The sequence below is a fragment of the Spermophilus citellus genome (genome assembly GCF_964194105.1).
Source record: "Spermophilus citellus genome assembly, chromosome: 18".
Classification (NCBI taxonomy): Eukaryota; Metazoa; Chordata; class Mammalia; order Rodentia; family Sciuridae; genus Spermophilus; species Spermophilus citellus.
In genome coordinates this window covers 15662756-15679699 of record NC_138200.1, presented here as the reverse complement: position 1 = coordinate 15679699, position 16944 = coordinate 15662756, and the positions used below count along the sequence as shown (strand labels likewise).

At 56.6% G+C, this 16944-nt stretch overlaps 1 protein-coding gene across 4 annotated transcripts; it reads right to left on the bottom strand.

The window, feature by feature from the left end:
• Positions 1 to 1439: 1439 nt before the first annotated feature.
• On the bottom strand, positions 1440 to 14460 carry DPF1 (double PHD fingers 1). 4 transcript variants are annotated; one of them, XM_081273311.1, is made up of 12 exons: positions 14337 to 14460; positions 8591 to 8751; positions 8410 to 8517; positions 6835 to 6962; positions 6502 to 6591; positions 5884 to 5962; positions 5499 to 5630; positions 4462 to 4512; positions 4248 to 4367; positions 3011 to 3123; positions 2409 to 2490; positions 1440 to 2278 (listed from the first exon to the last, which is right to left on the bottom strand). In XM_081273311.1, the coding sequence occupies exons 1-12, from the start codon at positions 14366 to 14368 to the stop codon at positions 2208 to 2210; spliced, it is 1167 nt and encodes a 388-aa protein (XP_081129437.1). In that variant the 5' UTR covers positions 14369 to 14460; the 3' UTR covers positions 1440 to 2207. The 4 variants fall into 4 exon arrangements, with proteins under 4 accessions (XP_081129437.1, XP_081129438.1, XP_081129439.1 ...); XM_081273312.1 differs by lacking the exon at positions 14337 to 14460 and adding an exon at positions 10075 to 10163; XM_081273313.1 differs by lacking the exon at positions 4462 to 4512 and having other exon boundaries at positions 14337 to 14437.
• Between the last annotated feature and the right edge of the window lie 2484 nt (positions 14461 to 16944).

Genomic DNA, 16944 nt, shown 5'->3' with positions numbered 1-16944 from the left:
CGACTCAGGCCCCTCCCCCCAAGTATATTTTTCCAAAAGTGTGGAGGGTAGGTGGAGGGGAGAGCAGCCATTCCCACTAAGCAGTCTAGAGTCGACTTCTCCCTTTCTCCACCCTCTTCCAGGCCCCATCCTTAGGCCTTGCTGCCCTCCCCACACCAGCAGGGGCCAAGGGGGGTGGGACCTGGAACAAACTGTTCTCACATCGTCCCCTGGAGCCAGCAGACACCAGCAGCTCCCAGCACCCCGCAACCCAAACACAAAGCCAGCCCCTAGAGCGCCTCAGCTGTACCCCGCCAGCCCCAGCTTTCGTCCTGGCCCCCCACTCACTGACCACCCACTCCAGCCAAGCCTCTGCCCAGGCTCTGAACTGCCTCCACACCTCTACCCATCTCCAGGTTTCTGTGCTCTTCCCCTAGATTCTGGGTCTGTCCCTCCCCCAGAGGTCCACACCACTGTCTTGTCCAGGGACTTTGCCGTCCCCATGTGGGTCCATCCCCCTCTCCTGGGGCGCAGCCGCCCTGATGTCCATCACTCCTGGGTCCTCTCCCTCCAGACCCGGCCTGTCTCCCAACGTGGCTGCTGTTTTTATTACTATGATTTCCTCTTTCACTAAATCTCTGTTCTCTAGGGGCTCTCTTCCCTAATTCCTGTGGCTTTCTCCTCATCTCTCGGTCCTGTTCTGTCCTCTTCTGATTCTCTCAATAAATTTGTGACTCTCAACCTCTTTCTCCCTCTACCTACCCCACCCCAGTCTTTCTCCTCTAGTCCCTGGGTCTAGACGCCTCCTCCGGCCTCCCCTCCCACCTGCCTTCTCCCCTTCCCCACCTCTCTGCTCATATCTAGGACAGTGGGACTGAGATGTCTCCCGACACCCCCACTCCCCACTCTGGCCTGGGAGGGACCGCCAGGCTCACATCCCTCCCTTCCCCCATCCTCACTCCCGCCTCCCTCCTGCCTCCCGCTGCAGCTGCAGCAGTCCGTTGCCAGGGCAACCACAGCTGGCTGGGCGGGAGCCCCCTCCGCCCCATCCCCCTCTTCTCCTTTCCGGCAAGGCTGGGAGGAGCTGGGACAAAGCCAGAGGGAGGCGGGGTGCAGGGGAGGAGGTGGTGGTGGAGGTAGAGGCCCTGCAGTTGCTTCTCCCCCAAGGAGGCCCCAGCTCCCCTTCTTGGTGACGCCCCCAAACCAAGCTGGAGAAGGAGGCAGTGGTGGGCAGAGGGGTCAGGCCAGTTTAATACACAGAACAAGGTATTTCACAGCAGAGGCAGGCAATGAAGGAGACTCGGGTACAGGGAGGGTTCTCCTGGACTGGGGGGACCCCCAGACCCACCCCCACCTGCAGTCTCAATTTCCCTTTTTTAAACCCGAACAACAAACACACACAACCACAAGAAACAACTGCGCCACCTTGCTGCCCCCAAAATGGCCAGCAGGGTCGGCGGGGGGCAGCGGAAGGAGGAAAAAAAACGAGTCCTTTGCAGGTCTGTGCTTCTCGTCCCAGCGGGCGCTGGGTAGGCCCGCCTCGCGCCACGGTGCCCATGGCACGGCTGGCACCGGTGGGCACGGGGTGGGGCTGTCAGGGAGGGGCAGGAACAGAGTTCAAAACCATGGTTCACGTCATGCAGTATCCACGGTGGGCACCAGGAGGGGGCGAGGGTGGACACCATGCCCACCCACCCTGGGCACAAGGGGAACGGTGCCCACCGTAGGTGGGGAGGTGGGACAGCTGCGACTCCAGAAGTGAGGGTGGGGCACCAGGCAGGAAGCTGGCCTAGAAGGGTGCCCAGTGGACGCTCGGCAGTGCCCTTCCACCCAGCCAGGCCTCACAGGACTCTTCGTATATATTAATTTCTTTTTTTTTCTTTTTCCTTTTCTTTTTTTTTTAGTTTTTGTCTTTTTCTTTAGAAAAAGGCTCTGTCCATGCCCCTGGCTGGCATCACTACCCCTCGTGCCCGCCCAGAGGCGGGGTATGGCTTTGAGGGGAGCAGAAGCCCCTGGTGCCCATTTGCCAAGGGATGGGGGGGAGGGGCAGGGGCCACCCACCCACAGGGCCAGCATCTCACTGGCAGGGGACAGGCCAGCATCTCACTGGCAGGGGACGGGCAGCCCAGCCCCGGGGCGTCACCCTCTCCCCTCACACTGGGGCGCAGGGTGGGGCGAGAGGCAGGTGGGCAAGCACCAGCCTGGAGTCCAGAGAACCAGAGCCAGGCCTAGGTGAGGGTGATGTAGGCAGAGGCCTTTTCTTTCAGGTGCCGAAGGCAGAGGTGACAACTCCAGCTCCCTGCGGGGCGGGCGGGTGGCCGAGGGCCGAGTTAGGCACAGTGCGGGAGGGCAGCCTGCCCCTTCCCACCCAGAGGGTCTCCAGCAGGTGCAGTTTTCCAGCCCACCCACCCCCACGTCCCTTCTCTCACCTTCTGGGGGCTCCGCCATGGGGGGGCTCAGGCAGTACATGTGGTAACCCCGATCGCAGTCATCACAAAACAGCAGCTGGTCCTGGGGGGTGAGACCCGCCCAGCTGGCACCCTGGGGGCACGGGCACCAGAAACCGGGGTGGGGGGCTGGGGCAGGGGCGAGGTGGAAGGGGCTGGGGGAGGTGGCCCCATCCCGAGAGCAGGCTCTGGGGCCTGCAGACACCCCTGGGAACTGAGCTGAGGTCGAGGTCTCTGGGCCTCGCAGACTGAGGAAGACGCTAAGACGCCCTGATACCAGCTCTGGGAGCCAGATGTGGTTTGCATCCCGGGTGACCTCAGGCAGGCCACATCCCTCTCTGAACTGGCTTCTGCTCCGTAAAGTGGGAACAAGAGCACCTACCTCGCGGGTGGTTGGGAGGTGGCAGAGATGAGGAGTATAAAGTGCCAGGCTCAGTTAATGGACACTAACAATGACAATGATGTGCGTTCCTGGTGCTCCCCAGGAGCGGCTCTGGGAAAGGCTTCCGGCTCCACAGGCAAAGTGAAGGGGCCAGGTGGGGAGGGTGGCTGGGGTAGGTCCCCTGGAGGCGGCAGGCACTCACGTCGTTCTCCGAGGTGCCACACAGGCTGCAGGACTTGCACTCGATGCACTGCCAGCGGTAGGTCCGCACAGCCGCTGTCATGTTCACCGTGAACTGTAAACACGAGGGGTGTCCTGGGGGCCGAGGGGCAGGAATGTGTGGTTAGGGAGTCACTGTGATCCCGGTGGCTACTGACCCCTGTAGGGAAAATGGCTCTGACCCCACCCCTGGCTCATAAGACCAAGAAGAGCCTCAGTGGTCCACAGCCCGACCCCAGTCCTGCACACCCTGCTGGGGACCTGCCACACACAACCAGCAGGACCTTGGCCCCCACAGCCTCCTGCCCAGCCACCACAGCAACCGCACTCTGCTCCCCAGAATACCATGGCAACCGCATTCCATTACCCGCAGTGCTGTGGCAACCACTTTCTACCACCCACAACACCGTGGCAACCACAATCTGTTAACCACAGTGCTGAGAAGCCACATTCCATTACCCACAGCACAGTGGCCAGCCCAGCCGGCTAACCACAGTGACATGGCAACCACGCTCTCCCAGCCACGACGCCATGGCAACCACCTTCCACAACAGGTCCCATACCTTGTTCCACAGCCAAAGCCTGTTACAACATGATGCCCCAGCAACCAAACTGTCGCCAACAATACTTGCAGTCCAGTGCCCTGGTGCCTACAGCCAGGGCCATGGTGCCCAACACCATAGCCACTACCTCCAGTGCCTGACACCCCCAGCCACTGCCCCAGCACCATGACAACTCCATTCCATTCTACCAAATTGCCATGGCAACCATATTTCACTCTCCAGGATACCATGACAACCACAACTCATTACCCAGTGTGTGAAGCAACCTGCCCATTACACAGTCCACCATGGGGAACCACATTCGTCAACCACAGTCCAATAGCAATACATCCTGTTCCCTACAGGACCCGTGCAGTAGCGATCCATCACTCCCGTGTCTCAGCCCCTACCCACGATGCCTTGAGCCTTCTCACTGCTCTACATGCCAGATAAGCATGTGCCACTGTGTGCAATGCCACGACAACCCTGTCCCATCATTCCACTGACCCAACTGTTCCCCGTGGTCACCAGCATCTGTGTCAACTCCACTGCTCTGCTTAGCTGCAGCCCAGGGATGGGCTGGGTCCACCCCAGGAACCTCACTCCTCTGCCCCCATCCTCCGGGTCTGGACTCCTGGATGCCCCCCCTTGCCAGAAAACTCTAGTGAGGGGTGTCACCTGATCGCCCACAGTCTGCACAGGAGATGAGGTCCTCAGGACACCCGGTCTTCTTGGAGCCCCCCAGGCAGAAGTCACAGTAGCCGTTGGGGATGACAGTGCCGTCAGGCGCCTTCTTGGCTGAAAAACAGCAGGCCCGGGGTTCAGGTGGGGCAGGCGGGGGCACCCAGTCAAAGGTGGCTGCAGAAGTAGGAGTGGAGGGAGGCATCCCTACCTGTGTGTTTCCTTTGTGCCTCGGGGACCCAGGCCAATTCTTTGTAAAACTCTGGGGTGGGGGGGGACAGAGAGAGGGGCTCTCACCATAGGCAAGGCTCCACCTGCCCCAGCCTCAGCCCCAGGGGTGGGCCCTCAGTCCAGGCACAGGGGAAGTGGAGAGAGAGGAGCTACCCTGATCTGTGGGCAGTAGTTAAAAAAATAAAAAGCCTGGGGAGGGGGGCAGATAATTCTCATCAGGACCCCAACTCTGGGCAACCGATGTGCCCATATTTATTTATTTATTTATTTATTTATTTATTTATTTGCTTTTGTGGTGCTGGATGGAACCCAGGGGCCTGCATGTTAGGCAGACTCTGCTGCTACACCCAGCCCCGTGTCCTCTTTACTGGATAATAAACCTGGCAAGTGAATTCAGTCTTAGGAGGAGCCCCGCGCCCCTCAGGACCCTTCCGCCGGCAACACCCTGAACAGGCCCTGCCCAGCCAAAAATCCGTTGGGTACCGCTGGCCAAGGCCTGGGGTGGAAAAAGACACCCGAAGAAAAACTGAGAAGCGCCCGGGCGAGCACTGGGCCTGCGGGGACGCTGCCCTGCCTGGCGACAGCTGGGGGCCACAGTCCCCTCCCCGGCTGGGCCGCGGGGTGGGGTGGGCACCGCAGTGTGGGGTGGGCACGGGGCGCCGCCCAGGGCTGCAGGTCACCCACCCTGGCCTCGGTCAAAGCCCAGCAGAGAGGAGGAAGGGAGGCCCGGGAGGGAGGGGATCATCTATCACCCCCTCCCCAAGCTCTAATTGAAACAATAAATCAGACCCAGAAATATTACGCCCGGCCGGGAGCGAGGGAGAGATGGTTGGTTGCCATGGCAACGCCAGAGCCAGCATCCCCCATGGTCGGTGGGGGAGGGAACCGCCGGGCTGGAGATTTTCCAGAAATGTCTGAGGGCCCCCACCCCCTCCCAGGCCGCCACCAGGCTCCTCCCGCCCCCTGCCCACCCCTGCCCACCCGGGGCCTCACCACCCGACCCGGCCTGGGGCTCACGTTTGTGGTTGTTTTTCCGGTGGAAGGGCAGGGCGTGGCGCTCGGCGTGCTCCTCCCCCTCCTCCTCGGCCAGGTGGGTGTGGGTGTAGTGGTAGCTCAGCCCCGGCCGGTTCTTATACCGCTTCCCACAGACTGGAGGGCAGGGGCGCGGGTCAGCCTCCGCCCGGCCTCCCATCGCACCCCAGGCCCCCGGCCCCCTCCCTGGAGCCCCATCCCCACCCTGGGACAGGAGGGCACCGCCGCCAGGGGAGAGGTCTCTGGGCCACACACACTCTCTCTCTCTCTCTCTCTCTCTCTCTCTCTCTCTCTCTCTCTCTCTCTGTCTCTCTCTGTCTCTCTCTGTCTCTCTCTCTCTCTCTCTGTCCCCCTCTTCAGAAGGACTCACTATCACAGACATACGGCTTGTCTCGGTCCTCCAGGGAAGCGGTGTCCTGGCGTTTCCGTAGACCCCCGATGCCATATGCCTGGGGGAAGGGTCAGGAGTGAGGGACCCCGAAAGCGAGGAGCCCTAGAGAATGTTCATCATTTGTGCTTGAATATCAACTTGCCAAAATACAAAATTCTGTTTTATGGGGCTGGGGTGTAGCTCAGTGGTAGAGCACTTGCCTAGCATGCAGGAGGCCCTGGGTTCTATCCCCAGCATAATGATTAATAATAATAATAATAATAATATAATAACAATAATAATTAATAAATCTCCCCCAAGCAACTCATGAACTTGCTAGTAATGAAGACTTGGACCTCTGAAGTTGGGTTTCCTCACCTGTAGTACAGATATGAAGACAATTTTAACCCACCACATGATCTCTGCTTTTCAAATAGTTTAATCTACATGAACCTCAGTTTCCTCAACTGTAAAACGGGTATAAAATCTCCTACCCCTTCAGACTGCTCTAGGGATTGAATGAGGTCAGACTTGTGGCAGGGGCTGACCACCATGCACACTCAATAAATGGGATCTGTCGCTGTAGGGACAGGGCAAGAAGAAGCTGTGGGATGATACCTTTCCTTTGGCCCTGTTCTTCCTCCTGGGAATGTCATCCTCCAAGTCTTCCACCTCGAGATCATGTGGGAACTCCAGCAACTGCTGTTTCTGGGCACCAGGAGAAGGGCAATTAGCGTCAAGGGAATGGGGACCCTGATCTGCTACAGACTGGGAGTCAGAGGGCAAGTCAGGGGTCTTCCCAAAAGTCAAGGAGGTCTGAGAGGATGGAAATTTAAGGAACCCAAAGGCCCTAGGGAGCTAGGGGAGGTTTCAGAGCAGGAACATGACATGCCAGGGAGGTAACAGGGGTGAGAGGAGATTACAGCTGGGGTCCCCAAAGGGCAGTCTCACCTGACAGTCCATAATGGTCTCCTCCTCCTTCAGCTCGACCTTCTTCTCCCCTGTCTCAGCACACAGCAGAGCCTCGAGGACTGGCCCTTCTGGAAGGCCACCTTCCTTCTTCAGGGGTGCCTCACAGTCTGGAAACAGGGTGCCAGGTAGAAGGGGTGTCAAGTAAAGAGACTGTCCTCAGATTGCCCAGGCTGGGGGTCTTTCCCACACAGAACCAGCAACCAACACAAATATTCAACACATAGCTAGGGGAAGGATGTAGGGGGGAGGGGGACAACCACACACAGCCACATCCTCACATCTACTGAATACACTTAGGTCAGAATCCTGAGTACACAGAAACCCTTAGGCCCAACACAGAGCATGGGACATGCCCAGACCCTCACAAATACCTGCATCCATGAGGGACCCCAGCCAGTCCCTCAGATACACCCAAACAGATCCATAACTACAACAGGATACACATAGACATGCACAGGGAAGATGCAGACAGATAAGCTGTAACAGTTCAATCCGCAAAGGAAGAGCCACAACCAGGCTCTCAAATACACCCAGACACCCAGACACACCCAGACCCTAGATATATCTGGACACATGAGGAAGACAGATCCAGACTCTCGGAGGTCCAGAGACACCCAAAAAGAGATAATTAGACCCACAGATATACTTCACTCTCCATGGGAAACACACAGTCCACCTAGAAACATACAAACATGCCCAGGGAGACTCACTCAGATGGACGAACACACAGACATACAGACAGTCCCAGCAAGGCAGTCAGACACAGACAGAGACACAGACAGATGAGCAGTGCAGTAATCCTGAGGACATCCAGACACTTGGAGACACCAGGACAGAGGAAGAGAACCACTGGAGTCTTTGATTTCCTGGATCCATTCAAGAAGTGCTCAGTCCAAACACTCTGTGGACCAGCACGCACGTGAGGAAATACACGTAGGTCAGACGAAGGCACTGATGGGAAGAGATCCCCCCAGACAGGGGGAAGCATCGGACCCCCACAGGAAGAGATAGCCTGATGCCCTGATGTGCCCAGACACCCTATTAGAGCTGGCTGTGCTAAGGCACCAGACATGCCCAAGAAGAAATACACCGTTGGACACACCTGGAAACACCTAGAAACAGACACCCACCAATACACTCCGCTGTGGATGGAAAGTTATGGCCAGGCACTGACATATCTAAACACACACACACACACACACACTCATGCACACGTGGAGATAAACAGCTGGATGCTCTGAGGCACCCACAGAAGGAAATACTGCCAAATTCAGATGCATCCCAGCTCCCAGGCAGGGAGATGTAGTCAGAGACTTGATACATTTAGACACACCTAACGCACACCTCTATGTCCTGCAAACCAGGCAGGTAAAAGAGGAGACACAGTTGGAAGTTCAGTGACTCAAAGAAAGCTGTAAAACCCAAGACTCCGGAGTAGACACCTCCGGCTATTCAGACACTCAGGAAGATAAAAAGCAATGCTCTCACACACTCATCAGGGGGTTGGGGGCATTGATGGGGCCACAGCAGGCACAAGGACGCAGTTCCACCCACCGATCTTGTACTCGCAGGGTCGGAGTCTGGGGTCCTCTAGGATGTTGAGTCTCCGTTTCTTCCTCCAACAGCGGGCGGGATAGGTGTAGATCTGTCCTGGGGCCAAACCTAGAGCAACAGGGGCGGTAAGAATGCAGCCCGGAAGCTGGGCTCCGCCCCACCCCTCCCTCCCAGCAGGTACCGGGGCCGCGGTGGGTCTTCTCCATCCAGATGTAGCAGTTGTTTTGGGCCACACCGGTCTGCGAGTCGAGGAAGGGCAGGCGCAGGCTGCGCTCGGCGCACAGGCGCGCGTTGTAGCTGCGGCAGTGCTCGATGGCCTCGCGGTAGAAGTCCTCGCCTAGGCTACGGGGCGAGGAGCGGGCGGGCAGCTGTCAGCAAGGGCAGGAGCAAGGAAGCCCAGTACCCCGCCCCCGGCCTTGAGCTCCCGCTGGTCTGGGAGGATAGACAAACCCCTGCAACCTCAAATCTCCCCTCCCGTCTCTCCAGGACCCCGGGTGGGGGAGGGGACCCCCCAACCTAAGACTCCAGCGGGCCTCCAGCTAAGGAGTGGATAATATAGAAGCAGACAAAACCACACGGGGACCCATCCATACATGAACACATAGAAACTCACAACATAAACCGCACAAAGTCACAGAGATTCACACACAAAGAGAGACATATCCCAATACTCACAAAGGAGAAACAGACAAATCTCACACACGTGCACACACAAATATCTCCTGAAAAACACAAATAATCCAAGTTACACAGTGTAGAAAACTACACAAATATTTATGCACAAATACACATCACATATCCAAATACACAACACTGAACAAATCACCCACACCACAAAGACCCACAAGCACATCACACACACTCATCCAAAGAACACATATAGTTACACAAATGCCAAAAGACAGGGACTATAGAAATAAATTATGCACATATGCACTTACACACTTACCCAAAGACACAACACAAATCACACATACGATATCCAGGCACAAAGAAATCACAGAGATTCACACAGGTACACACATATTCACAAAGATACACAACATAGAAACCAATATCTAAAATTCATATCCAAACACATACAGATACACGCATATAAAACACAGTAGCAGTCAGATCCACTCATATTCACACAAAAACTTACAAATACATACCTACATATCCAAAGGCACAAGACACAAGACAAACCCGGCGTTCATATGCACACACTCAAAGACCCAAATATCCGAAGACATGTAGTGTAGAATAAAAGAGACCATATTCATAACCACACACACACACACACAAAAAAAAAAAAAAAAGAGCACAAGTCATACATACTCCATACACTCCACATCCCAAGACAAAGGTAGTTTACCAAGGCCCTGGCATCCCCAGCCCATTTTACCCTCTCCCAAACCCAGGGTTTGCGGGGCAGGGACGATGACCCCCTTTCCCAAAAAGGACCCAGAGTCCCTCCACGTCCTCCACCCCTCCAGGCAGCGCGTCGGACACCATTCTTGCCACAGACCCATAGTCACACACACTCGCACCCCCGCACAGCCCGGCACACGGTGACAGCCCCCTTGACACCCCATCGGCCCCACCCCCAGCCGCCACACAGACACACACAAGCAGGCGCAGACCCGCGCGCGCCCTCCCGCGCCTCCCGCCGGCCCGCACCACCTCAGGGGGCTGGGGATGACCGTGGCCATCTTGCTCCCCGGGTCCTGCCCCCAGCAGGTCCCCGGCGGGTCGGTCCTCCCAGCGGTCGGGCGGGCGCTGAGGCCGCCCATCCATTCATTCCCGAGGGGCGGGAGCATGCGGACCGCAGCCAATCACGGCGGCGGGGCGGGCCCGCCCGAGCCATGCTGGGAGCCGTAGTCTCGACCCCGGCCCCGCGGAACCCGGGGGGAGGGCGGAGCTCGCGTCACTCACACACGCTCACTCACACACATCCTCGTCCCACGTGCACACGCTCGCACCTGCACACCTGGCCTCGCGCACACCCGCACAACGCAGTTTACACACACATTCGCAGCCTCCCGCACACTCCCACTCACGCCCTTTCACAGGCACTCACACAACTACTCGCGCACACACACTTTAATATCCCGCAGGTGCCCGCACAGACGCCTGGCTCACTGGCACCTAACCCACAACTTAGAGAAGCCTGCCCTGCCCCAGGGTCCTCGCTCACCCCAGCCACCGTCAACCACCCCACCCTGCTCAACTCCTCCCGCTGGCCGGACAGCAGCAGTCCTTGTTAGGAGCTGTAGCCACACCTCTGGGTTCAGATCCCAGCTCTGCTACTTGCTGGCTTGGGATCTTGGACAACATTTCTGGGCCTCAGTTTCCTTATCTATAAAATAAGGATCGTGCTCATGGACTGTCATGAGGATTAAATGATAAACATGAATAAAAAATGTTTTAGCATAAAAGAGTAGGATTTATTCAAGTGAGAAGAAAAGAGAAAGAGTTCAAGCAGGGAGAGAGGGAACCAGAGAGCGGTTGCACAAAACATGGGTAAAGTGTTTTTGAAGGGACCTGGGTGCGGTTCAGTGAGTATCTGAAAGCTCTGGGCTCTGGGCCCAATCCCCAGCACCAAAAAATAAACACATAAATAAACAAGTAAATAAATGCAATGTACCTAGCAGGTAAAAAGTGCTCAATATATTCATGTATTCCCCCAGAGAGGATCTGAGATGTACAGAAAGGATCTGATATAAAAATTTGAGATATAAAATGGTGATACCTTATTAGAAAGAATAATGCCTGCACATGGTAGATGCTCAATAAATGTATGTTGAGTAAATACATGGAGCACCCACCATGTGCAAGACAGTTCTCTCCATTTCTTTTTTCTTTCTTTCTTTTTTTTTTTTTTTTTTTTTTGTACTGGGAATTTAACCCAGGGGCACTTTACCACTGAATGACATCACCAGCCTTTTTTATTTTCTATTTTGAGATAAAGTCTCACTAAGTTACTGAGGGCCTGGCTAAGTTGCTAAGGCTGGCCTTAAAATTGAATCTGAGGAAGGGGACTTTACATGCCCTTAGGCCCTAGCATCTGTTTGAAGATGGGACTGAGGAAAAGACTCACACACTCAGACATCCATTCCCAAGAGACTTAACCTTCTTTTCTCTCCCACTATCACCCATTCAGACTCTAACCTAAAGGATCCCCAGAAAATGAGCTGACCTACTAAGTCACACAAAGCTCATCCAGTCTTTACACACACACACACACACACACACACACCCCATAACCTGTAGATTTCCACAAACTCCCCCCCCTCCGCCCCCAGCTAAGCCAGGTAAGACCTTGAATTGTCCCTCCTCAATCTCATGAGGGGGTAGGTGTTGGATTCACTTCCAGCCCAAAGTGACAAGAAGATTGAGTGAGGGACATAGGCATCCTCTTGATCACTCTGGTCTCTGGTCCCTCTAGTAGCCACCCTACCCTATTCACCATAAGACCCACCCCAGATACACTGCTGGGCTCAGAGGGTGACCTTCACCTTCCTCTCTCCCCTCCCATCACCCTCCAGAACCCCAACACATCCCCCTTCGCTTGCTCCCCACACCTCAGGCCTCAGAAGCTCCAGCTCACTCCTGCCCCACCCCAGGCTTTCAGCTTCCAATCCACCAAGTGGAGCCACAGTACAGATACTCCGTCACCTCCCCAGAAGTCCAGGCTGCCCCTTGTAGAGGACTCTCCCTCCCTTTCCTTACCCTGTCACCTTCGCAGACCCTTTCCCATACACTTCCCTGTGAACTTGACCTCACAAGTCAATTCTCAAACAATCTCCCAGCCCCAGTCCCAGTACCCTATGTGGGAGTTGGCCCATAATAGAAATCAGTATTGATTAATCTATTTATACTACTATCAGTAATCACTGCTACTCAGCAAGTAGCACATGTAATCCAGTTACTGGGGGTGGGGAGGGAGGCTGAGGCAGGAGAATCACAAGTTCAAGGCTAGCCTCAGCAACTTAGTGAGACCCTGTCTCAAAATAAAATAAAATAAGGGGGGGGGGGCTGGGACAGGGACAAATCTCAGTGGTAAAGTGCCCATGGGTTCAATCAATCAATTAATGTCCTTTAAGCCTCACCACCACCCCATGAGGTATAATAACTGTTAGACTCCCCAATTCACAGATGGTAAAGCTGAGGCTCAGAAGGAGAAAATTAATGGCTCAAGAGAGAGTGAATTCAGGCAGCTCCAGGCTCCAGCTCCCACAGGAATTTGACTCCAGCATTCTTTGGGAGCAAATGGGTCACCTTCACCCCTGTGGACCCTTGGAAGGTGACCTAAGAACGGCACTCTCCCTCTCCAGGGCCCCCAAGCCCAGCATCCAGCTGGCTCCTGCTCTTGGCCTCCAGGACCCTGCAGCTGACACCACGCCTCCTCAGCGCAAACGTGTAGGTTTGGTCAGTCTGAGGGGCCTGGATGTCTGGAAAGCCACCAACTGCCCGGACAGTTTGGGGGCCCCTCACAGGAAAGTCATCTGTCTGGGTGTGGGACTTAGGGTGAGGGAAGCACAAGTATCACCACCATCCACCAGCTCACACGGACCGAAGCCCCAGACACCTCTCCCCGCCCTCGGCTCACAGCAAAGCCACCTCAAGTGTAGGCACGTGCCTGTAAGTCCCCGCCCCCCAGGCCCCTACCTCAACTCCCACCCCAACCCTATCCACCCACTCCAGAAACCAGAAGTGACTGGGGCCTTTGATCCCGCCACCAGACACAGCCCTCCTAGTGAATGAGTGGGGGGCGTTCCCCACCCACACGTCCATCCCAGCACTGTGTGCTCAAGGTCAAGGCAGCCAGCGCACAGGGCTGGGGGGGGAGGGGGGAGGTCGCCCCGGCCCCTTTGTGCGACGCCGCGGGCGCTGGCTCTCCGCCGATTCCAGCAGGCCCCGGAGGAGGGGGAGGGGAGTGCCGCGCTCGCCTGCGGGGGAGAGGGCGGGAGTGGCCGTGAGCCTGTCACTCGAAGCCGGCTGTCACCGCCTGGGAAAGGGGGCGGGGGAGCGCTGGAACCCGGGAGTCCGGGATTCCGAAGAGGAAGGGAGAGAGGGAGCCGGAGAGAGGAGAGGAGAGAGGTGGAGAGAGCATGGGATGGCCAGGAGCTGGGAGCGGTGGGAGGGGCTGGGCTCGGACCCAGACGGACGAGTTCCCAGCCGCTGGGCCCGCAGAGGAGCTAACGTTCAGAGAGGCGCAGGCACTGGGAGAGGGAGGGAATCCCCGGAGACTGAGGGCGCTCCCAGCACCCCTCCCGAGGCACCGTCCCCAGGGGATAGGCAGGAGGTGCTCTCTTTAGATGTGCATGGACGGAGAGAGGGAGGGATGCCCCGCTCCAAGCTGACCGCGGCGTCGGGGCTTCTAGGTCCTGGAGACCCGGGGAGGGAAGAGCGGAGACCATAGGGATCAAACGAGGGATCCCCGACGTCTCAGTCCCCACCCTGCGGCCGCACGGGTCGGGGTCCCCGGAGAACGAGGGGGAAGGAGAAAGATGCTCTGACGGGAGGAAGAGGGTGATGGAAACCCTGGAGACCGAGGTCCGGACTTCGGTGTTGGTGCTTCCAGCCCCGTCTGGGGCAGGCCCCCTCCCCCAGAGACACTGAGGAGGAGACATGGAGGAGAGGGAAGCCCCTACCCCCACTCTGGGTGGGGAAAAGGCCTCCGCCACCCCCTAGCCCGCGCCACATTCCTTCACTGACAGCGACAAAGAAGAGGCGCCCCCGCGACCCTGGAAGGGCTCCCGTCCCTAACCCCAAGGGACGACTGGGGGTGGCAGGCCCCCAGAGGCGTGGAGGCGATCTGGGGACCCCCATTCAACTCCCATCCGCGAGCTGAGGTCCCCCTCCCCAGCCCCAGGGAGGGCGGGGGAAGGGCTCCTGGACATGGGGTCCGGACGCGGGGCGGGGACGGCGGGGACACTCACGACTTGAGCGGGTTCTGAATGGCGGTAGCCATGGCCCGCTCGGCTGGGCCGCCTCCGGCCCGGGGCGCCGCTGCCGCCGCGCGCGGGCCCAGCCCGGCCTGCGCCGCCCGCTCTGCCGCCCAGCGCGCTACGATTTCATTCATTCTTGGGGCTGCGGCGCGAGCCGAGCGGGGCGGGCCGGGGGCGGGGCTCAGCCAATCCCCGCGCCTCCCGGCGCACGACGGGACGTGGAGTCTAGGGGCGAGCGGCTGCGCCCGAGGGCGCCCCTGCAGGGACTACACGTCCCAGGGGGCGTCGGGAAGACAGCGCGCCCATTGGCTGCTGAGGATACAGGGTGGGGCTGGGCTCCTCCCCACCACAGCATCCTTCCCGCCCCTCCCTGGAGGTGCCCGGTTCCCAGCAGGGGCTCTTTCCTTCCTCCTGGCACCGCGGACGCGGGAGCAGGTTGCCCCCAGCTTGTAGATCTCCCCAGGGTATGTGGATGACCCGTGGGGTCTGTCGTCTATTCTCGTCTGTGCCTTCTTGTCTCTAACGTGTAAACCAGCATGGAATAGGCACAGATTTAATCAATGCCTTTGTTTATTTATTGAGCACCTGCTATATGCCAGGCATTCCACTAGACCCTAAAAGTACAGCAATGATCAAAACAAAGTCTCTGCTATCAAAAAGTTGAGGAAGACAGAGGACAAAATGGAAATTAATTGGATAAGATTGTTTCAGAGTGATAAGTGCTATACAGAAAATAAAATTGAGTGATTTGAAGAAGTAGTTTCTGAACTGACATTTGAGCTGAGACACGGAAGTTACCAGCTCTATACTACAGGGGGCGGGGGGGGGGACATGTCAGACACAGAGATCATCCAGTGCAAAGGCCCTGGGGTGAGAAAAAGCTTGGCATGCTCAAAGTTTGCTAAGAATGCTAATGTGACTGAAGCAGAGTGAGAACAAGACAAGGTTGGGAAGAGAGTGAGCACCCAGATCATGTAGGGGCTTGCAGGTCAGTGTAAAGAAAATGGATGTTGTATTAGTGCAATAAATCATCTTTGACTCCTTTTCCGGAAACATACCAAGCCCATTCTATTATTTCTATATTCACAAAATAGACCCAGGGTGGGCCCACTCTCCTCCACTCCATGGCCTCAACCCTGGTCCTGTCCATCATTGTCACCTGCCTGCACAGTCCCAGCAGCTGCATCCGTGGTCTTTCTCCCAGCCCACCAAATCTGTTCACACGTAGCTGAAACAGGTTGTGCAAAACATTTATTGCATGAAACTGTCAAAACTTCCAATGGCTTCTGACACAATTAGATTAAAGTACAGAGTCTTAATGCCCTCCAGGCCCTGCTCCAACCTTCCCCAACACCCATCACATTTCTGACCTCTTGTCCCTCTTTCCTTCTCCAACTTCCTTGGCTAACTTTGCACACCAGCCTCCACCCTGTTCCCAGAATATTCCAGCCTCACTTCAGCCACAGGACCTTTGCATTTGCTGTTCTCCTGCCTAAAATGCTCCTCCTATTATGCCCTCATGGCTCCATTAAGGTCTCTGATTCAATGTCACCTCCTCAGACACAACCCTAGGTAAAATAGCAGCCCCCATACTCTGTCTTCTGAAATACCATGTTTTTCTTCTGAACACATACCATAGTCTGTTACCACCTTATGTGGATATTTAGTTCTTTAGCCTGCCTCCACACAGTAGGACACGGTCTCATCCCTACTACCCAAAACAGGACATGAAGTCCTACTTGGGAGGCTCAGGCAAGAGGATCTCTTAAGCCCAGGAATTTGAGGCCAGCCTCGCAAATATAGTGAGATCCAGTCCCCACCCCACTCCCCAGAAAAGCCATGATAAATAGCAGGTATTCCAAATTATTTGATGAACAAACAAATGTCCCATTTAGTCATAATGCTCCATGTCCCTCCCTGATGTTGAGCTCCAAGCCATGAACCCATCAGGGAGATAGGGTAAGGTGGGTCTCAGGCTGTGGACAACCTGAAGTGGGGGCAGGCTGGGGGTTCTATGATGGACACCCCCCAGCAGAGGATCTAGAGATGTCACTTCAAGGCAGAGAGCTGGGAGAGATCAACAGCACGTTCACTATTCCTAGACCATCATAGTTGCAAGCCCTGTGGGCACGTGCTGGGGTCACAGCTGTGATGGAGGTGACCCCAGACTCTGCCACAAGCTCCCAGTCCAGTGGGGTGACAAATATATCACCTGGCAATGGCAGCCACAGATCTCAGGGACCTGGGAGGTACAGGAGGCAGCGGGATCCCAGAGGCAGCTCCTGACCCATACTGAGGGTCCCGGAGGCCTTTCTAGAGGAGGGGACCCCTGATCTGTGTGAAAATCATCCTGAGTCCTGACCCCTGACCTGTCCAGACACCAGGCAGCATCTCTGCTCTCAACTCCTGGGTCTCTGATGCTTGATCTAGTCCTGGGAATACACCCAGATCCCAGCAGTCAGCTCAACCATGGGTCCTTGCCCTTAACCCCGGAACCTAAGGGTGTGACCACCAGAGGGCACTGTGCTCCAGTCTTTGGCAGAGGCAGCTCCCCCATCCTGGGACAGGGGAGAGCTGGAGGAGGCCTGGGGCCAGGAGG